Here is a 20,831-nt window from a genome sequence, read left to right as displayed (position 1 = left end):
CTGGGACCTGCAGATGAAAATACAAATACAGAGCAAATCATATATCTGCGTGCACCATATATCCGAAAATCAAAGATGAACAGATAAGCATTTTTTTCATGGATTAATCGTAACGTGGGTTCAGTACTATATCCCTATATCGGGCACTCAACCACCCGGCTTGCGCTTCTCGGTATGATCATCATCGTCTCCTTTCCCTTCGGCCTTTTCTTTCCGCCGCTGTACAACGTCCCAGTTATAAACACGCGCCGTCGCAACCTCTATTGTCTGTTTTCAAATATTAGCTTGAGCAGCAGGATGGAGAACAAAGGATTGCAACGCACTGTAATCTGCTCTCTCAAAAACTCCAGGTCCTCATCACAGTTCGCCAGACTCTGCTCCGCCGCGGACAACTTATCCTGCAGCATCGTCTCGGCCTCGGCGATGGGGTACGCCAGCATGACATTCGCGCCGAGCCAGAGGTATACCTCGTCGGTATCGGAGGGGGAGATTTGTGCGCGTGCGTAGAGGGTATCGTTCAATTCGAAACTAGTCTCGAGGGTCGAGGAGCTTGCCTGGTCCACGCCAAATCATCCGCGTTGGTCATCCTTCTTCTCCTCAACCGGGGTGAGGTTGGGTTGGTTTGGAGACTTACGTCTTTCTGCAGCTTCAGGAACCGGACCACTTCCAGCGTCTTCTTAATATCCGGGATTTTTTCGCGGAGGCCCTGCGCGCGGCGCTGGGTGTTGAGCTCCATGAACTGGTACTTGGAGATCATCTCCTGGAAGCGCTGGAGGGTGGGTTCCACGTCTGCGCGGGAGGAGACGTAGTCGCTGACATTGTCGATGAAGGGGGCGGCAGGGATGCCGCGGGGGTTTGATTGTGCTATTACAGTGCTGTTGATCTTGTGAGCCTTGGGAGGGTCTTTTTCTTGGGTATGTTGGGGGGTTGGAGGGGTATGCTGGATGTGCTCCTTTTTTTTGCTCCTGCTCTCTCGATCTTGACTTACTCTGTAGATTTCTTGTCTGCCATTGTGAGTGAGGTGGGACCGTGCACGGCCCAAACCTAGAAGTTTAAGAAATATGAGAGGGGCAGGAAGATATGGACGAAGGGCTGGCGATGAAGCCGTTGATATTGATTCCAATCGATTGATTGATTGGAGTCGAATTGATGTGGGGGGAGCTCAGTTGCCGAATCGGGCAAAGCTCCGTCATCGCCGGCCAGAGCCAAGTTTCCAGCATTTGACAGCAGAAGACAATTATCGACTACACATCCACCCATATTCTTCTCGAGATGTCAAGAAGGTGGTGACTGCAATTCCTGGAATATGGACTGAACACGCATCTCTTAATCGAAATCTAGATTTCCCTGCAACAACATGGTGCTCCTCGTTACCACTGCCCGAATCATCTCCGCACTTGAGGCCATCCCGCCCTCTTCACGCAAGGACTTGGACCTCCCTACCTCGCTGGTAGCAGACACTCCTATCTCTCACGACCAGCTGGTCCGTCTGTCGCGGTACCTCTACACAAATGCCCTCACCAGTCCCCAGGAGGCGAGTCTGAACTCGCTCCTCCGCGGCACAAGAATCTACGTCCCTCCTCCGCCAAAGAAACCAGAACCGGTAACCAGCACTCACCTCCCCTCACCCTCCTACCATCTCTTCCGGTTCCCCCTCAGCTAACCAAACCCCACCTCCACAGAGCCCCGAATACCTCGCCCTAAAAGCCCGCCTCCTCGCCGCCGCCGAAGCAGACGCCTACCACCGCATGACGACTTCCGCCCCAAGCCCCCAAGGCCCCTCACCCATCTTCTCCTCCTCCACCCCAACGCTCTCAAGCATCCACGACTCCTCCTCTGCCGCCGCCGGCGGCGGCGAAGACCCACTCACCCCGTCGCTGGTTCTCAACATCTTCCTCTCGGTCCTGATAACCGGCTTCAGCGTGTACTGGGCACTCACCAGTTTCCGGACCCCGGATCTGCTCGTCTCGTCCGTATCATCTGTCTGGCGGAGTGGGTCTGGATCCTCCAGCGCACGCACAGCCGGCGTCTCGGAGCCCGTGAAGGTTCTAGTTTCGTTGTTGACGGCGCTTGTGGTAGGGGTGGCGGAGGTGCTGATCTATGCGATTTATTTGCAGAAGGTTGAGCGTGCGCGCGCACGTGAGGCGCGTATCAAAGAGCGGAAGGAGGTGATTGGGAGGGATGAGGTGCAGAGGAGGAATGATGGACAAGACGTACAGATGGTTGGGGGGGATAAAGAGGAGATTTGGGGACGGGGTGCGAATGGGGGGGTGCGACGAAGGGTGAGGGAGAAATGGGAGGAGAAGGAGAGGGAGAAAGGGAGGGGGAAGGAGGCGGGGGATGAGGGCTGATTGTAAGTTATGATGTTGTGCTATATTGACGAATGAATGTCATCGCAGAGGTTCTTCTTCTCTCCCAAGCCACAGAGGTACAATACATTAAGAACGTCCAAGAGTGTCAAGCTACGAGAATCACTTATCAGAGACCCTTCATGAAAAGAAAGCTTGGTATTTCGTCTATCGAAAAAAATCTAACTAAAAAAAAAAAAAATCTACAGCTTGTTAATATGTACCAGCTGCTGTGCTGCTGCTCGATTCATTAGAATTAGTGATCGTCATGAAAACGAGGTTCGTCGTGGCTTCGTCGTCAAGTGTTGCTTTTTTGTGTTATTCGTGTTCAGACTGTCCGGGACGTCAACAGTCCCGATCGAGGAACGGGTGAATAGGGAAAATAAGGAAGAAGAATCAAACCCGCTTCTCCAGCAGAAGATGGCCGGCCGGGTTCTTGCCCACGAATCCATCGTCTCGGCTGAAAACCTTTTCGCCGCGCAGCCAGGTTTCGCGAACCATGCCGCGCAGGGTACGGCCTTGGTAGGGGGAGCACTTGTTGCGGAAGAGCATGGTGCTGGGCTCGACGACCCAATCGGCGGCGTCGTCGAAAACGCAGATGTCGGCGTCGAACCCGGGGACAAGATCACCCTTCTGGGTCTGCAGGCCGACCTGCGCGGCAGTGTTGGTGCAGCACAGACGCACGATGTCCTGGAGGGCGCGCTTGGTGTTGGCGTCGTCGGGGGCGGACGTCAAGCCCTTGCGGCGGCTGAGCTCGGTCCACATGATGGGAAGACCGAGGCCGACGGAGGAGATGCCACCCCAGGCGGAGAAGAAACTGCCGGAGTTCTCGACGTCGCCGGTCGTTGTAGCACAGTGGCCGGGGATGTGAGTGGGGAGGAGTTTCAGGTCCGGTGTGCAAGGGGAGTGATCCGAGACCACGGTCTTGATGACGCCGTCTTCAGCGTGGCGTTCCAGCTCCTCCCAGAGGCTATCCTGGTTCACTTGGGAACGGATGGGTGGGCAGCACTTATGACGGGTGTCTCCGTCGCGGATCTGCTCAGCGGCAAGGGACAGATAATGGAAGCAGGTCTCGGCTGTGATCTTGACACCATTGGCACGGGCTTCGCGCAGCAGGGGGATCACTTCCATTGCGGACAGGTGGACAATGTGGAGGGGGAGGTTGGGAGCCAGGTGGGCAATGGATAGGATCTCTTGGACGGCACAGGTCTCAAACGCCGCAGGACGGGAAGCGAGGAAGGTGGAATAGGCTTCCAGGGGACCTGCGGGGGCAGCAGGCGGCTCGGACGTCTGGACTGCGTCACCGACAGAGGCCGTAATGGGAGGCAACATCTCCGCGTGGAACATCAGGGTCGTTGGCTCGTCGGCGAGTTCCGCCATGGCCTTTTGAATATCTTGCGATGAGACGGCTGGGAATTCTTCCACCTGTTGGGAGAGAAAGCATACATGTTCAGCATACATGGCCGAGGTTCAACACCCTACAAGCGGAACGGAGAGTACTTACACCACTGTCAATGAGGAAACCTTTGAAACCGCGCACACCTTGCTGAACCAGAGCCTTGAGTTCACCCGCATTGCCGGGGATGATGCCGCCATAGAAACCGACATCCACCCAGCACTTGCCCTCAGCGGCCCGGATCTTCTCCTTCAGGCCGGCGACAGTTGTGGTAGGGGGGATGGCGTTCAGCGGCATGTCAACCACGGTGGTGACACCGCCAAATGCGGCGGCCTGGGTGCCGGTATAGAAGCCTTCCCACTCAGTCCGGCCTGGTTCATTGAGATGGACATGGGCATCGACCAAACCAGGCAACAGGACATTGGGGGAGTAGTCGGTATATGGGGTCCCCGCGGGGAAGTCGGTGGCAGAGATCACCGAGTCGAAGACTGCAGTGATCTTACCGGTGGTGCGAGAGATCACGATGGTTGCCGATGTCAGACGACCGGAGACGACGGCGCGGGACGAGGCCACAACGGCGATGGAGGGCATCTGAGCAGGAGTCTCCATGGTTGGAAGGTATAATCTAAGAACGAAAGAGAGAACCAAAAGGGGGAAATGAATGAAGGAGAAGGAGAGGTCACTCTCTGGAGAGAATATTGGCGGGGGGGATGAGAGGGGATAATTATTGATAAACAACGGACTGATAAGGATCAGAGATAAAGGAGAAGGTTTTTCTGGAACCGCCACCCAGAACACAAATGGCAATTGAGTCAATTGAGTCGTGTAAGGTACGTATCAAATCGAAGAGAGTGGCTAGTGAAGGATTGGAAATCTGGAGGCAATTTACTCTATGTGACTGATGCTGGACGGGGAGACACTCTTCCTTATATATCAGATAACCAGAGGAATCTGAATGTGATCGAGTAATACAAATGCGTGGGCCGCCCACAGTGCACAGTGCACAGTCCACAAGGGGAAAAGACGGGACTGCGAATACTCCACTGTTGGAGTTTGGATTACTCGATGGGAATTTGTTATGCTTCAAGAATGCTCGGTTTACGAAGATTTCCGTCTATCCACATGACTCTGCTTGTTGTGGTTTGCGTCTCCCAGTGTCCACTCACTGATGGTCAGACGGGGTTGAGAACGAGTCTTAGACACCTATACAGTATACTGCACACTGCAAATTGCACATAGACTCCAGTCCTTTGTTTTGTTAGTCGTCCAGTGTGGTTGGTTGCATATCATCTGGATACCCTCATGTTTGCCAGATCCGGTTATCGGAACTCCAAGGGACTCCTGTGGCAAGAATACGGAGTTGGTACGGAGTGCTTAGTCAGTCACTGAATTTTCATACTTCCGAGCCACTCCCGAGCCAATCACGCGGGATCCCATGCATTCGTGCCTGAGTCCTGAGGCACTCTTATCGGGCGTCTCCGCTGGTTCGATCGGGCATCTCCCACACTCCTGCTACTCGTTCAGAATGGCTTCAGACCTTCCCGAAAGAGTTTCTTTTACTCGATCAAATTGTGCTGCAGATGTATTCGTGATGGACATGGAAGTCATTGCGCTTATATCTTTGGGCCGTGCAGAGGGTGTCCTAGCAGCGATGTGCATCTCCCCTCTCCATAGTCCATCGGCGCTCTCCGTTCAGCCCAGTCGAGACCATTTATCCTTGTGAAAACTAAGGGTCTGCGTAGGCGGTAGTAGATGGTTATTTCGCCTTCCATAATAATATAACATATAATGCATGTTCCATTCTCTTCACCAATGTTCTTGAAGATCATCCAGGATCATCAAGGCCGTTCCACCTCATCGCCTCGATTCCATATTCAACCACTGCGGTGCTCGATTCCCTACAGACAGACCCTCGAAGAACGCCTCCTGTCCTGTCTTGTTGCTTTGTCCTCCTTGTCACTAGAAGCATTCACATTTACCCGCTCAAACAACCCAAGAAGAGGAGGGTCCGTGGCCGCGTCAGTCGGTAGAGAGAGAACGTCTTGGACCATTCGATTGGGCCTCGTAGAATCGATCGATAAGTACACACACAGTCGGATTTGCCAATGGAGTGACCGACTCGCGCTGCAGCCATGGCCACAAGCACAACGTCTTTTTCAACCATCCGTATTCTGGAACCTAATATGCTGTCAGCTGCTTCCTGTAGGACTCCGCGGTAACATCTTTTTGCTGTCCCCGCTGATGAAAGACTATCAACTAAGCTGTATTGAGTATTGCGCCGCATAGAATCGCTAGGAGTGTAGCGCATATACTTTTACAGTGGGAGACGATGAGGCCTGAGGACAGACCATCTGCCGGCTATAGAGAACAACCGAGCCGTCTTCCGAGTAGATAACTTCGAATTCCCCTCCACCCCAACACATTTTTAACATCCAGACCCCCATGAATAGACATTCTCATCCAGTATCATTCCATCTGCATATACTTCTTCTCTGTCTTAACTCTTGGTTCCTATCTCTTAAGTCTCAACTCCCAAGTCCCAACGGCCAAGGCTACTCAACGGTCCGACCCGCCGGGAAGTGGGCCAACTAAGGGCTGGAGTTGGGGGTATCAACTATCAACTATCAATAATTAATGAGCTCTTGCATTGCAGGTCAAGGTTCTTATCATTCTGGTCACTTAAATTATAGCGGTTATATGGTATATAGACGGAGTACCAACAGACCAAAGGACAGATTTAATCCGTAGCGACACGGAAGTATCTACCAATGCCTGTGTGGGCTCAATCTCATGGGAGGAAACGATATATAATCATGATCACGATGAGGCCTACACACACGAACAACGATTCGAAGATATACGATTCTCAGAGAACTATTCTTTTCATAATACCTGTTATGATAGCTCTCGTCGGTCGTAAAAAAGTAGAACAGGTCCCTCGTAGGTAGGTAGCACAGTCAGGGATCCTAGAAATCCATAAGGATATCACATCCTCGGTGTCCTATACCCCGAATTTGAATTCTCCCAACGCCGAAAGGGAAACCACCTGCTAGCTAGTTCTCTTCTGCAGTGCTCTCCGGAGCGTCACCATCTACTTTTCGGAATTCGACCTGTGCTTCACATTCAGAGGGATCCGCGTGCAGTTTCGCCAACCATTCAAGCATGCTTCGCCAGGCCTTTGGCATGATGCACTCCACATTCAGCCCCTCGCCGGACGAGTAGCAGTTGCAGCCGTTCTCGGCAAAGCCTGGGACTGGGAAATCCAGAGGCTGATCAGAGATCACATAGGCGCGGCAGCGGGAGGCTATGAACGAGGTGAAAGAGCCTGGCGATACGGGATCTTCCTCCACGAGGTCAACTCGAGGAGAGTGGAGGGGGTTGGACAGGGCGATGGCGGAGATGTACGGCTTCCAGGACCCCCCTTGGGCATGGTATCAGTATTGGCCAAAGATTCGCCGAAAGGAGAGGGGATGGGTGGACGTTACAGTCAGCCGCGAGATATCTGATCGCTCCCAGCCCTCCCTCAGCCAATCCAATGATGTCAATCTTCGCGTCCTCCCCGACGAAACGACCGCGCGCCGCAAGTATCTCGTCAAAGACGCAAGCCACATGTTCCTGCCAGCTGCCGTTCTGAGGGATCTTGTTGCGACGGGTCATCGTCGAGGGTGGCTCTACAGCGGAGGATCGCGGTAGTGCCAGCCAGCTCTGGTGGCTAACTGCACGACTCGAGCCGCAGTGCCAGATCAACTGACCTGTATTTGCCAGGATGAGGGCCGTGCCTGATTGTTGAAGGCCAGAATCGATGCCTGTGCTGTCGGTTTTAGCACCATTGTAGAGCACTGCTTTCGCAAAGGCCACGGCGGAACCCGCATCGATGCCTTCGGTGCCAACAGTGCGGTAGGCCCAGATCCCCAGGTCTTGGACAGGCTCTCCGAAGACAACGACCACACGCGACGCCCGAGACAGATTAGAAGAGACCCAGATAGGAACGTGGGGGGTTTTTGGTCCAGACGAAAGAGGCAGCTGGATGGTAGTCAGGCCCAAGTTGCGCAAACGAGACGAAACAATGTTCCGTATGCATTCTGATTGCAGTAAGCATAACACATCTTCGCCAGGGCCTCAGAGATGGTAAACGAGAACAATTGCCTGAAATCAATCAAGCGAAACCTACCATTCATCGCTTCTCGGTGAACCTCGTTCCATCGTGGATGTCTGTTGATCTTGAACTGGAACTCCTGCTCAGGATGGGAAATTTTCCTGATTTGATCGGTTTTGGTAATGAAGTACCTGCAATGCCATTCTCAGCGCTTGGCTGTCAGTCTCCTTACAAAAGGTTGGTGACCCTTACCCAAGTTTCTTTAAGTCCGCTGGGAAGACAGCGTCTTGGGGCAGATCCTCTCGGCGATAGACGAACATCGTGGGAGGAGTATGTTAATTTGTTTCCTGAAGATGAAATAAATAATTGAGCTGGAGGAAGCAAAAATGGTATGGGAGTAAAAACTTAGTGAGAGGTTGAATGAAAGCTGCAGCTATCCGTTGGGGAGCCAATATGAGGTGTGTTTGTTTGACGGCAGAGTGAATTAGAGATGACTGTCTCAGATTCTCAGATAAATCTCAGAGAGGTTCAGAGCAACCGAGAGTATTGAAGTCAGCAGTGGCTGAAGCTTGCTGCAGCTATTGTGTAAGTGAAGGTAGTTCTCCAAAGACTCATGATCGAAACCAGCTCATCAATAAGTAGCCTCAGAAAGAAGATAATCACTATGGTCATTCGTCAACGCGGAGTAGGTAGCACTTAATCAATCGAAAGTTCATCAAACAGTCAGAATTTCTCGATAGAACCGTTATATTCTATTGTACATTTCTCGAAAGCGGGAGAAGAGGAGAAAACGCCTTTGTGCAAACCACCTGTCCCAAAAGAATCGCCAAATATTCCATGATACAACATGCCAGTAATGAATTTGAAAGCTCTCTACCAGCTCGCCTTCTTCACACCGGGTAGTTCACCAGCCAGGGCTTGCGTGCGGAATTGGTACTGCGCACACGGGGATCAAGTCAGCCAAATGGTCCGAAAACACCACGAGGATCAATTCATCATTCGGCCTGCTTACTCTTGCAATTCTGAAATCGCGTATCACACTCCGGGCAATACCACCTGCTACACATCTGTTCTTGATCTGGGTGGGCCGGGTGTAGGCATGCATCTGAGAGAGCTGCAGCTGGGCCTGAGCACGGACACGCTGGGGAAGCGTGGTGTTGCGGATAATGTAGCGAAGAGCTTGACTGAAGCCGCAGAGCAAGAGTGAATTAGCGTTCGAACATCTAGTACTGCATCAAACGTTGCTAGGGGAGAAGGGGGCAGTTTTTGGGGGGATCGTACCGTTCGGGCTCATATTGCTCGAAGACCTTGCGCTTGGTGTGATCGCGGATCACGCGGGCATTGATGAACCCGCTGAGATCAAGCTTCTTTGCTCGGAAGTGCGACATGATGTATTGCGACTGGACTGGACTGGCGTTAAGTTTTGTCTTTGGGCTGTCAAAGTCGTACTGATGTATTGAGAGTATCGGAGGAGTGGATGAGCGGCGGAGTCGGCAAAATATGCCTCCCCAATCAGGACTAGATCAGAATGACTATCCATATCACAGCCAGGCACGCTTTTATCTTCAACATCTTAGATATAGTCTCGCAGAGAGAATTATGGGTTCTATTGTGCTATTTACAGATATTTATATGTTCAGGTTTTCAGTGCTTGTTAGATAGTTGCGGAATTTTCATTCGAGATACTACTATTGTGCGGGCTTAGATCAGAAACCAAAGGATAGAGATGCCGCGCTGTACACCTAACATAGAGGTCTAATCTCATTTGCAGTCGTAACATCATGGTAGCGATGAGATTGATGTTCTTGTTTGGGGATATCCTGCCTACACTCCTTGTAGGGGTCACAACATGCCCATCATCATTCAAGACAATAGGACACTTCAGGAATGAGTCGTGAAGATAAGCAAAAAGTAATGCAAAAGAGACCAGGAAGATATCATCAAAGGTAATTGTACAACTTGTCCGGTAGTCAATGAATTCTATATGCTTGTACAGAGGGATTGCCAGTCGACTCAGGATAACGTGCAACTGCAGACCAGGCGTCATGCCACCCTTGATCGTCCTCTTTCCTCAGCCATACTGGTATCATCAATGTCTTGCGAAATGCATTTAGTGCTTGACGTTCTTGGCGTTGGGGTTGCGGGGATCGTTCTTGAACTCCTCGGCTAGAAAGTGACGAATGTTAGTCGGTTCTCTGTTGGAGGTCTCGGAGGGGATATTTCGCGAGCGATTGCAACGAGACGACTGAAATGGGCGTTGACAAGCACACGGGATGACTCACTGTTCATGAGAGCGTTGGCGAGAGAGTTGACGCCGAAGAGGATGACCGCACCTATTGCAACCGTCGTTAGACCCGGAACATTGAAACTCGCGTGAAAATCAAATGATTATCAATCTCATTCGATTCTTTTGTACTCGACATATCCTCAAAGGAAGCAGAACGGCATACCGGCAGCGAAGAAGGGAGCCATGGGCTTGGCTGTATTGTAGGTGGTTAGTAACTTGGCCTGACGACTGTCGCGGCAGTGGCACCAATGACATACCGATAGGAGCCGGGAACTTCTTTCCAAGGAGAGACATTTTGGCAGATATAGCAATTCAGAGAAAACTTCTGGTTGCGGAGGTGGCTTGGAGAGTTCGATAGAGCTTGAGAGACGGTGCGACGAGGAGAAGCGGAAGCAACGAGGTTTGCCCGGAAGTCCGCTCGCTGGCCGCTTTTACGGAAATGGCATAAGGTTGCTAGTGCCGCTTTTACCGACCCGCAGCAACCCCTCGGCAATAAATAACCAAACAATGAGAGATAGAGCTTCATGGGCTGCAACACTGACTCTTAATTGATATGATTGAACTGATCAAGACAGACCCAATCGATCTCTCATCTCCCATCTTCCATCATGGCAGCCTCGCTTCAAGCTTCCGTCGATTCCTTACAATCCTCTTTACAAATTCTCGACTCATCAATCGCTACCCTCGATTCTGGCGTTAGTGACTTTCCCCGACTATGCAAGGTCTTGCAGACAACGCGGGTATGTAATAGGACGCACCATAAATATATTATGTATGGTTAATTTATCCTGAAATTAACAATGAACAATAGCACTTTGAACTCCTCCCAGAGCCCACTCTACGCGAAGCACAACAATCTCTCCTGGATGAAATCACACCAAGCATTGCGCATCTGCTCTCACTCGCATCAAACCACGTCGAAAAGCTCTCTCGTCGCGAACAAGCCCTCAAGGCAAAATGCGACCTCCAAGAGGGCCGGTTACAATCGAGTGAGGGCCGACAGACTTCGAGTCGCGGCCTGGGCGCCATGCGTGACCGCCAAAGAACGGATTCGGCCAGCGCTGCGGCCAAAGTGTTAGAATACAGACGACTGGTCCAGAAGAAAGAGCGGTTGAAGTATACAGTTGAGCGCTTAGAACTACAAAGTCAGCAGCGGGAACGCCAGCTGAGGAAGAGTATGGCTTTTCAGTGAGCGAGGATCGAAACCTGGGATCATCAATACCTCGACTATCGGGGAGATCGTTTCGGGCCCGTTGAGACAGTCGGAAGTCTCTATCTGATACGGGCAGTGCCGTAATCCAATTCATCAAAGAGGGGGATCGACTCCAAGTGTGAGCTCTCCGCTATGGAGGATATAGGCCAGGAAGTAGCTCCAAAGCCGTCTTCCAGAGACATATGCGTGCCACCCCAACAGATCCCGAGTGCTTTGTCTGCTGTTTGGCCATTGCTTGTCTATTCAGCGGCAAACGATAACAAACGGGATCCAGATAGGACCGCTGTGCTCATTAACTAGCTACACCATGATGAATTACTGGAGTAAGTGGTCTTGAAATGCCTGAGGCTGGGTGACGGGCACCATGACATAACGAATGAATGAATATGCTTCGAGAAGGCACTACCGAATGACAACTCTGAGTGAAGAGCTTTTCGCTATTGTGATCTATGCAAGATTGATCTATTGTACAGAAATTTGCAACTCATAGGAATCTCTAGCCTGATTTTGAGATTTGTATGCCCGTAAACCATAATGCGCCGTAGTCCAGAACTTCCCAAGCCCAAGATTATACACTTATTAATACACAACACACACTCGAAGTTGATCAGGATTCTTCCTCTGCCAGTTTAGCCGCGGTCTGCTTCTTCGAAGCCTGTCTGATCTTCTTCTTGTCCGCGTGCTTCTTCCAGCTGGGGATTCTCTCACCCTTCTTTCTGACAGGAATCGCCAACTCGTCAAAATCGGCAGACAGGGCGCTATCCAGTTGAGGAACATCTTCCCCTTCAAGAGCCGCTTTCGTGGCTACTCGCTTGGCTAATCGTTCCTTCTTGCCCTCACCGTGCTTATCGCCAAGTCTCAAAGACCTGGGAATACGAGTTTTCGCACCAAGAGCCCACAGGTCTCCCCAGTTGGCCTTGCGCGCATCCCTGTAGGCTTGACGGCTGTAGGAACGAGGAACGGTCCAGCGTTCGATCTTTCCGGCTGGCGTGCACACGTCGAAGATCACATGGCCACGACGCTTCATAGGCGTGTAGACTGTGCGAGGAAGAGATAGGGTATGGAAATCTTGGGCGGTCTGTGCAAGCGAAGAATCGCTGGACTTAACTTCATCTGTAGCTTCGGATTCTTCTGGAGCCATATCATGGAGATGCTCATATCCAGTGAAGGCAGCTTCAACGGCCTCGGGCCCCTGAATGATATTCTCCTCCTTGCGTAGATCCACACCTCGTTGGACCGCAATGTAACTGAACTTGACATCCTCGTGGTTCCGGTCCTTGGCACCAATGATCCGTTGAAGGAAAGCAGGCCTGATGTACCTCTGTTCAAAGTGGCAGAAGTCCCGACGTCCCTTTGCATGGCCTGAAACATGGTACATAGGGCATTTCTCGTGGTTGGTGCAAGGGGCAATAATCATGCCTTCCTCCTTTTCGACATGCTGTTCCTCACCGGGCGCCTCAGTGAGGGCTTCGTACTGCGTAGAACCCGGGCTCGATACGTAGCGTTTCAGCAGCATCTCACGGGCTCCAGCAATCGCCTCGAATCCCTTCTGGTGGCCCTTTTCGAGAAGAATCAGGACACCGCCATTAGGATTCAAGAGAGACCAGAGATTCTCGACATGCTCCTTTCGGATATACTCTTCCTCAATGCCGAGCAGTGTATGCGGAGCGATTATAACATCGTATTGCTTGCGCTTGGGAGGAGCACGCGCATCATCAAGAGTCGGCTTCTCACGAATATGCACGTAATCGGGCAACCGCGGAAGAAAGGTTGTATTTTCGAGCATCAGACTTGCGCGCATGCGTAGCGCTTCCGAGCCTGTCACCACAGTGGATCGACCCAGAGGGACGGGCTCGTTCTTTGGGTGATCCGGAACCATTAACTCCCACTCAGCGCGCAGAACGTCTCTCCAAGCCAGGATTCCGGCGCCACCAGCACCAGCATCAAGGACATTGGGGCCCCCTTCCTGGGACATCAGGCGACGAATCCAATCAGTGCCCAAGCGCTTCCGAACCTCGACGAGCACGCTCAGAGCCGATGCATACATGCCGGGGTACAATGCTGCGAGATACGCGTTACCCTCCATTTCGCTCATGTGGCGCTGTGAAGCTTCGAGAGGAATGGGGAGCTGCGGTATCTGTGCGCGTGGGGGTGGTGTGGTGGTGGAATGAGGAAGCCCGTTGCCGCCAAAGGTGCGGTGAGCGACATCTGCAATATGCTTGTTGGAGAATTCGGAGAGGATGACGGAGATAGGACCGGTAACAGTATCTTTTGGCAAGAATACGGTGCTCGGGTCAGTAGAGAACTTGCCTTCACCGGTCAGAGGATGTATGCGGGGAGTCGAGTCTGGTACTGCTTCGTCCTCAAACTGTTCGAGCATGAGCTCCCCACCCAGCTGCTCCGCAACTTCTCTCGTGCGGCGCATGGTGGCTGATTCCTCCTGTGGTGGACCAACCTCCATGTCATAGACAAGAGGAGGCTCATCCTGCACCTCAACATACTCGAACTCGACTTCTTCCCAACCTCCTTCACCATCTTCCCGGAAAAGCCGATCTGTATCCTTGTCGTCTTCACTTAATTCAAGTTCCGGCTGTAGCTCCAGTTCCTCCGTCTTGTAGATCGGCTCGCCGTATAGCCGTGTATACAACTGTGTCTCGGTTTCATTCAGAAACCCCTCCGGGAGATATTCTCCAAACTGCTGTTTCGCCGTTCGCACACGCGTCTCCAGCGCCTGCGCATTTCGATGACCGATCGTTTGGCTGACTGCATGATCAAAATCCGAACCGTCCACATTCAGGGCCCCATAGTAATCTTCTAACAATCCCAGCTCCTCCATCAATTCTGCGAGATCCAATTCTGTTTCATTGATTTTATCGATCAGGGCGTAGACGCTGTCTTTTCGATCCGCGAATGGGTGAGTGGCTGGAGCTGCGGTACTCGAGACATGTCTTCGTCCGACATGCCAGAATTCGGCGCGGCCTTTAGCAATATGTGTTGGGTGAGGCAAATTCGATAAGGAGGTTTGCGAATTGCGCGTTGTCGTGCTAGTGAAGCGTTGAGCTAGATGAATTGCAGCTCCGCGGCGGAGTTGTTGCGACGCCGTCGACGGCAAGTTGGAGGCAAATCTGCATAGAAGACCATGCGAGCATGATCGGCCTGCCTTTGATGCTGGTGATATTGACAGCATCCTCAGCCCTTCTCCTATACACAATGAAAGAGAGAGACTAGAAAGCTAGTGTATGAAAGAAAAAGAAATACAACGCCACTTGAAGAACTTTTGGATAGAGAAGCTGCGCCAAGACTTGATATCCCTATAAAAGATTGGACGCTTTTCATTGGTTCACCGCAATCTCAATAGTTACATAACCCATCTGTCAGAACATTATCGTATGAACTGGTGTTTATGAAGTATTATGAACTCCAATGCCTAAGATCAAATACAAGGGTAGAGAAGCCTGCAGTTATGTGTGTGGTTGGATATCTACTAGGGTTGATAATAAGGATCATGGCTCGCTATCTGTGTCGTCGGTTCCCATGAGTACCCTCAGGGCAGATAGCCATTTCATTACCTCATGCTCGAGAGCTGAGAGCTTGGCCATAACCGCCATCAAACTGGGATCTTGGCTCTCAACGCGGACCTTCTCCTTTACTTTAACTTCTTCTCCTTTCCACTGGAAAACGTCCCCCATCTCATCATGGGGACGGCTCCGGGATCCGAATAATCGGTCGCGGATATTGAACCCAGTAAGAGAGATATCAGCAGCAAAAGCTGTTGGGGCATGAGAAGGTGCGGTAGACTCTAAAATTCTTAGATAGAGAACGAGTGCTGAGTCCGCAATCAAGAGCTGGAATGACAGATACGGTGGCAAAGGGGGTTCAAATGTCTGTGAGATGTTAGTATCTAACCCAGGAGATAAGCATTGATGATCTGTGAGACTCACATTCTCATCCGCGCTGGTTTCCCACCATTTGCCTCGTACATCATCATTTTCTCCTTTCAACATTTGGCGAGCCTCCGTAATGGTCTCATGGAGAAGGTGTAATTGCCCGAAGATGAAGCTGGCATCGAGCGGATCACCTGTCCAGGTACTTACATCTACAACATCGAGGCTCTGATTGATGAGATCTCGCACGGACGACAGTTGCTTAAGCACAAGCTCTGGAGCTCCAGGAGCATTCGAGAGACATAGGCGGGTTGTAGGCGTGCCACGGGCCGAAGCAAGGGAACCAAGGCGAAGTTGGATATCCTATCACGTCGACATTACATTAGCAGCCACGTCGCAGTTACTAAGACAATACACGGAGAAATTGTACAGGCGAGAGGCAGCTTACCCCCTTTACAATCTTTGTCCCGACTCGAGTCACGAAGCCTTTCACACTTTCAGATCGTAGAGAGGATAGTACTAGGGTCGAGCCGGGCTCCTTCGGCGCCAGCAATGCAGCACACTCACGAAGACCTTCTCTGAGAGCCGCCAAGGAATCTTGTAAGGATCTGAGGAGCCATTCTAGTTCCCGTGCCTAGACCGACGTGGAGAGATGAGTAATATGCTACGTGCAGAGGAACCTGGAGTGCGTACCAAAGCATCATCCGCTTCCCTTTCCAACGACTGCAGAGGTAAAGGTGGGTATGCCCAAGTTGCCATACTGAAATGAATACCCAACGAATCCCCGGTAGTACTGAAATGGTGTTTGGGAGCTCCTTTGCTAGACTTGTGGCAATGCTTTCACAAGTTTCCACCAAATATCACAAAAGTTAGATTGGTAGAATTCAGTGACATAGGGTAGACTGGACCCCAAGCACTGCTCTTGCAGCAGTCTAGATAGTGCCCAAGCTGCAGTCCGCTGGTAGGTAGGTACAACCGTACAACAGCAGCTAGTGTTCCAAAGTGGGGTGAACTATTGCTGCACTGTGTAGTCAGGCAGCAAAATTCTGACTTCTGAGAATTAAGATTTTTCAATCCTGATCCACGTCGATCCAATAGATAGTTAAAGGAAGGTCATAGTCTCATAGTCCCGATCGATCAGCATGGGTGGTGCAACGTCAGCGCCGCTGGGGCCGTTGGAAAGGAGAACTGAAGGAGAGCAACCAGAAGGGAGAATACCCAGTGTGGTAGTGGACGCAGTGGACAGTTCGACAACGTCATGGATAGCCTGTCCGGCTAGCCTGGTTGGGTTTAGTACCGTGCGGTTAAAGTATCCGCTAGCCAGAAGAGGTAAAGTGTGACTGGGTGCAACGATGACGTCGAGATCATCTGTATCTGGTAATCTACGCTCTCTCTCTGTCTCTCTATGTTACCCCCATTGTGTAATGGGCGAAGGGGTGATGCTGCTGCCACTGAGCGAGCAATTAGCTTTTTTCTTCGATGATGATGCACTCTCATCATTATATCACTACTCCAATGATGCTCTGTTCTCCAGCAGGGGCACCGGGATCTTCGGATGGTTGATTTAATAGCAGACGTTCAGGCTACATTCCTCGACGGAAATCCTTGGACTTTTTCTTCGACCTTATTTTGACCCTTTACCCGTTATCTCGTTGAGAAATTGAGGTTACCTTCCTTCCCATACCTGCTTAAATACCGATACTAGACTCCTGTGCGTGGACACGAGCTTCACTCTTTCAAAGCACATAGGAAAAAAATGACCATCAGCAGTGAGTGTCACTCTTAAGAATCAAATTTTTACTACCAAGGGGAGAGTTACTAATCACTCCGTTATAGGAGCGGGATTGGGTCTGCTAGGCCTGTTCTTCACGGCCTCAGCTCTTCTGTTAATGTTCCTCGCTTTTCTTGGTGGAGCAAGGAACTCGAACCCGTTGAATAGGATCTACTGGCTTCAAGCTGATACAAGCAACATCCCGGGGGCTCCAGCCTTGTCTCGATGGACATACTGGAATCTTTGCGCCGTGAATGACAAGGGACATAATGCGTGCGGAAAGTCGTATGCCGACTACCCCTTTGATCCTCCAAGCCACCGCAACTTCGGCACCACTACCAACATCCCTTCTGCGTTTATCGGGTGAGTTGAGCTTACTCCCATAGGTCGGTTCAATCAGGTGTATGGCAGCTTTCTAACGTGCACTTCAGGACTAACCACTACTTCTTGACATCTCGCTTCATGTTCCCATTCCATATCATCGCCTTGTTCTTTGCCACTTGCTCTCTCTTCACAGGGTTTCTGGCCATGTGCACTCGCATTGGAAGCTTCGTTTCTGCGCTCAGCGCGTACATTGCATTGACTTTCCAGGTTATCACTACCTGTCTGATGACGTAAGTCTACCCGCCGGTCTACCCGGAGAAATATAGGAGCAATCATTAACATCTGCGTCACAGTGCGGTCTATGTCCAGGGCCGGAACAAGTTCAACGCTAACGGACAGACATCCCGTCTCGGCGTCAAGGCCTTTGCATTCATGTGGACTTCAACTGCTTTGCTCTTCCTCGCTGGCGTGATCTACTGCATGGGCGGCGCTGTTGGCCGAAAGGAAAGCGGATACAGTGGTCGAGAACAGAGACGCCGCGGTTTCTTCTCCTCCCACCGCTCGGGAAGCTTGAGAAGCAACAAGGAGACCGCCGCATAAATTCGAGACCCACTGCCAACCTGAGGACAGGGAAGCGTGTCCACCGTCACTACCCTCACTCCTTCTGAGGAGCACGCTTCCACTTCAGAAATGCGATTCACGAGCAATAATCTTGTGCCTGGCAGGTTTTATACTCCTGAAATCTAGCTGTCCATCACCAAGTGTTAGAAAATCTCCCCTGGGATATCTAGAGGAGACTTGTCACGTCTAGAGTCACGCTACTTGCGTACTTCACGCTCATTTCATGTGTTACGAATTGGTGGCATCCTTGATGTCTAAGGCGCTCTAATTCCCTCTATTGTCTTTGTCGGTGTTGCCTGTATGCCTATTTTGGCCTTATCGATGGTGTGTCTTGTGATATCTGTTAACCTATCTCCTTACCTTATCTAGTAATTGTAATATAATCTTGTTATATCAGAAATCCTTGTCAAACGCTCAGATGCGAGGCGGACTAAATAACGAAACCAACCGTGAGATACTTGCCGATTTGCCTACATAGACATCGTAGTGCGATGCTGTTCGCTGGATCTGGTTTCCATAGAATCAAGGCTTCTTAGGAGATGAAATTGTTACAACATTGGCCGGTTTAGAAGATGGAACTCGATTGACAGAGAATATGAGATACACCAAAATCAACCATTTTAGATGCTCTATAAATTTATAGTAGAAAATACGTTAACCATGACGTTGCCCGTAGAAGCCGGAAAAGAAACGGAGCTGCTTAATTAAGCCTTGGGCGACTCTACAGCACCGCGGACAGCGCTCTGTCTACCAACCTCGCGGGCTGTGACCTGCAAGCCGAGATCGGCATTGACGTGGATCATCAGCTCAACTTTGCTGCCGGCCTTGACGCCCTTGACAGCAAGCTCGGCAATGGGCTTCTCGGTCTTCCAAACGATCTCACGGATCTCCTCCTCGTCCTCATCAGAGTCGAAATTGGAATCATCCTCATCCTCGGTCTTGGCAGGCTTCTCCTTGGGCTCGGGCTTGGTGACCTTGATCGAACGGACACCCTCGCAAACGCGGACAATAACATCGCCGCCATCCTTAGGGGCAGAGAACTGAGCGGTGCGGCGCGCGGGCAGGGCAGTCTCGGCGTTCAGGAGGGGCTTGAACTCGACAGACTCGCCGGAAGCGAACTCAACGCCAATGGCGTTGTGCAGGTGAGGGGTGGCGGTGACCATAGGGTGAATGGACTGCTCAATGTCCTCCTTCTCGAACTCCTGGATCAAAGAAGCCTGAATGGCGGCACCACGGGCAGACAGCTCAGAGGGGTTGATGGCGGTAGTGGATGTGGAGGGAGCAAGGATCTGAGTCTTCTCGGGGAAGATGTTGCGAGCCAGCTGGGCAATCTTGGGGGTGTGAGAAGTACCACCGGAGAAGATGACCTAAAAAAAATAGTTAGCGCAAAGACATGGTAATAACAATGAGGGCCCAAGTTCACGAACCTCATCAATATCAAGAACATCCAGCTCGGCCTTCTGGACAACCTGCTCGATCAGGCGAGTGAACTGAGCGAAGACCTTGCCGGAAAGGAGCTCGTAACGGGTACGGTTAACGGTAGAGCTGAAATCGATACCATCCGCAAGACTTTCGATGCTCAAGCTGGCATTGGTACCCAGACTCAATGCCTTTCTTGTGGCCTCACCCTCCAACTTCAACTTGGCGAGTCCACGGGCGTTCTCCCGGGGATCGGTCTTGTGCTTCTTGATAAATTCCTTAGCGAAGTGATCGATGATGATCTGATCCAAGGAGGCTCCACCGAGTTCGTAATCGTGGGCAGTGGCAAGGATAGTGTACATGCCACCGCGGCAAGCGATGACGGCAGCATCGGAGCGAGTGCCACCAAGGTCAGCAACGACGACAAGCTTCTCAGCCACAACGGCCTCAGGTCTGGCATCATAAGCGAGGACGGCGGCGACGGGCTCATGGATGAGCTGCAGAATCTCAAGACCAGCAGCGGTGGCAGCAGCCGTCAGGGCTTCACGCTGAGCATCGGTGAAATCGGTAGGAACGGTGACAACGGCAGCAGTAACCTCCTTACCAAGATAATCGGAGGCAGACTTCTTCAAACGGAGGAGGTGACGGGTTGTGATGTCGGAGACGGTCACTGTGTTGGGAGTTTCGCTGGTGGTGTCCCGGATGCTGAAAGCAACAGTGGAGTCGCTCTGCTGGGGATGCGCCGACTGGTGGCAGGCGGTAGGATCTATCGACTTGAAGCTGTGCGCGAACAAAGTCAGCTTGTATGTTCCTCCGTCGGCTAAGATTCGTGGGGTGCTTTACTTCTTGCCAAGGAAATCTCTGAAGTATGCAACAGTGTTCTGGGAGTTGCGAACAAGCTGGGCCTTGGCCTGAGTGCCATGGTATTCTTCACCATCAATGTAGGACAGAACACTGGGGATCTGGCGGTCTGTATCAAGACAAGACAGTAAGTTTCTGGTTTATTGGGGCTCAGAAGAGCACGGATTGGGGCTATCGCGGGGTTGCCATCCACGAACCTCCTTCTTCGTTGGCAATAACTTCAGCCTTGCCCTCCTGTATATCATATTGTTAGAACGGTATTCCAACGACAATGCTTATAATGGGGATTAAAGCACGAGAAACATACAGGTGTGAGGCGAGCAATGGAACTCGAGGAGTTACCAAACGAGATACCGATAGCGAATCTCTCCGCGGCCTGAGCGGCAACACCGTTCGAATCACCCATGTTTAATGCGAGGGTAGGATTAGGAGTAAGTAGGAAGAGAGTTGACGGAGGGTGGGGGAATATGGATGGAATCGCAAGCGACTTGTGTGAGAGTAGTCGAGCCCAGGAATTGACAATTCTCTGGTCTCCTCAAGTTTCTTTTCCTCCGAGCGGAAAAGAGAAAAAAAATCTTTTGATTTGTTTGACGGCGGGAGGCAACAGTGGC

General features: G+C 51.4%; 11 protein-coding genes across 11 annotated transcripts; 3 read left to right on the top strand and 8 right to left on the bottom strand.

Annotated features, from left to right (window-relative positions):
- Positions 1-147: 147 nt before the first annotated feature.
- Positions 148-1,011, bottom strand: ACLA_092590 (tubulin-binding prefolding complex subunit PAC10; the record flags this gene model as incomplete). The annotated part of the gene is made up of 4 exons (XM_001272986.1): positions 148-267; positions 324-554; positions 635-875; positions 989-1,011. The coding sequence occupies 4 exons, from the start codon at positions 1,009-1,011 to the stop codon at positions 148-150; spliced, it is 615 nt and encodes a 204-aa protein (XP_001272987.1).
- Positions 1,012-1,357: 346 nt separating this feature from the next.
- Positions 1,358-2,351, top strand: ACLA_092580 (TMEM199/VMA12 family protein; the record flags this gene model as incomplete). The annotated part of the gene is made up of 2 exons (XM_001272985.1): positions 1,358-1,603; positions 1,683-2,351. The coding sequence occupies 2 exons, from the start codon at positions 1,358-1,360 to the stop codon at positions 2,349-2,351; spliced, it is 915 nt and encodes a 304-aa protein (XP_001272986.1).
- Positions 2,352-2,744: 393 nt separating this feature from the next.
- ACLA_092570 (allantoinase alX) lies at positions 2,745-4,353 on the bottom strand (the record flags this gene model as incomplete). Its single annotated transcript, XM_001272984.1, has 2 exons — positions 2,745-3,773; positions 3,853-4,353. The coding sequence occupies 2 exons, from the start codon at positions 4,351-4,353 to the stop codon at positions 2,745-2,747; spliced, it is 1,530 nt and encodes a 509-aa protein (XP_001272985.1).
- A 2,444-nt stretch (positions 4,354-6,797) lies between these two features.
- ACLA_092560 (uncharacterized protein) lies at positions 6,798-8,160 on the bottom strand (the record flags this gene model as incomplete). The annotated part of the gene is made up of 4 exons (XM_001272983.1): positions 6,798-7,165; positions 7,230-7,826; positions 7,916-8,031; positions 8,093-8,160. 4 exons carry the CDS (start codon positions 8,158-8,160, stop codon positions 6,798-6,800), a joined length of 1,149 nt encoding a protein of 382 aa, XP_001272984.1.
- Positions 8,161-8,713: 553 nt separating this feature from the next.
- On the bottom strand, positions 8,714-9,228 carry ACLA_092550 (mitochondrial 37S ribosomal protein uS14m; the record flags this gene model as incomplete). Its single annotated transcript, XM_001272982.1, has 3 exons — positions 8,714-8,776; positions 8,853-9,024; positions 9,122-9,228. 3 exons carry the CDS (start codon positions 9,226-9,228, stop codon positions 8,714-8,716), a joined length of 342 nt encoding a protein of 113 aa, XP_001272983.1.
- Positions 9,229-9,950: 722 nt separating this feature from the next.
- ACLA_092540 (F1F0 ATP synthase subunit i) lies at positions 9,951-10,421 on the bottom strand (the record flags this gene model as incomplete). Its single annotated transcript, XM_001272981.1, has 4 exons — positions 9,951-10,006; positions 10,123-10,173; positions 10,291-10,320; positions 10,385-10,421. 4 exons carry the CDS (start codon positions 10,419-10,421, stop codon positions 9,951-9,953), a joined length of 174 nt encoding a protein of 57 aa, XP_001272982.1.
- Positions 10,422-10,735: 314 nt separating this feature from the next.
- ACLA_092530 (DASH complex subunit SPC19) lies at positions 10,736-11,319 on the top strand (the record flags this gene model as incomplete). The annotated part of the gene is made up of 2 exons (XM_001272980.1): positions 10,736-10,867; positions 10,939-11,319. 2 exons carry the CDS (start codon positions 10,736-10,738, stop codon positions 11,317-11,319), a joined length of 513 nt encoding a protein of 170 aa, XP_001272981.1.
- Positions 11,320-11,947: 628 nt separating this feature from the next.
- On the bottom strand, positions 11,948-14,527 carry ACLA_092520 (tRNA methyltransferase RSM22; the record flags this gene model as incomplete). Its single annotated transcript, XM_001272979.1, has 1 exon — positions 11,948-14,527. The coding sequence occupies one exon, from the start codon at positions 14,525-14,527 to the stop codon at positions 11,948-11,950; it is 2,580 nt and encodes an 859-aa protein (XP_001272980.1).
- Positions 14,528-14,843: 316 nt separating this feature from the next.
- ACLA_092510 (uncharacterized protein) lies at positions 14,844-15,983 on the bottom strand (the record flags this gene model as incomplete). The annotated part of the gene is made up of 4 exons (XM_001272978.1): positions 14,844-15,224; positions 15,282-15,587; positions 15,673-15,858; positions 15,918-15,983. The coding sequence occupies 4 exons, from the start codon at positions 15,981-15,983 to the stop codon at positions 14,844-14,846; spliced, it is 939 nt and encodes a 312-aa protein (XP_001272979.1).
- Positions 15,984-16,980: 997 nt separating this feature from the next.
- Positions 16,981-17,919, top strand: ACLA_092500 (SUR7/PalI family protein; the record flags this gene model as incomplete). Its single annotated transcript, XM_001272977.1, has 4 exons — positions 16,981-16,993; positions 17,061-17,358; positions 17,427-17,609; positions 17,673-17,919. 4 exons carry the CDS (start codon positions 16,981-16,983, stop codon positions 17,917-17,919), a joined length of 741 nt encoding a protein of 246 aa, XP_001272978.1.
- A 725-nt stretch (positions 17,920-18,644) lies between these two features.
- Positions 18,645-20,626, bottom strand: ACLA_092490 (ribosome-associated complex protein SSZ1; the record flags this gene model as incomplete). The annotated part of the gene is made up of 5 exons (XM_001272976.1): positions 18,645-19,307; positions 19,368-20,139; positions 20,203-20,329; positions 20,418-20,454; positions 20,528-20,626. The coding sequence occupies 5 exons, from the start codon at positions 20,624-20,626 to the stop codon at positions 18,645-18,647; spliced, it is 1,698 nt and encodes a 565-aa protein (XP_001272977.1).
- Positions 20,627-20,831: the final 205 nt, after the last annotated feature.

The sequence above is a fragment of the Aspergillus clavatus genome, genomic scaffold (assembly GCF_000002715.2).
Source record: "Aspergillus clavatus NRRL 1 1099423829798 genomic scaffold, whole genome shotgun sequence".
Lineage (NCBI taxonomy): Eukaryota > Fungi > Ascomycota > Eurotiomycetes > Eurotiales > Aspergillaceae > Aspergillus > Aspergillus clavatus.
The sequence above is the reverse complement of the archived record's forward strand: the minus strand, read 5'-3'. Positions and strand labels throughout refer to the sequence as shown.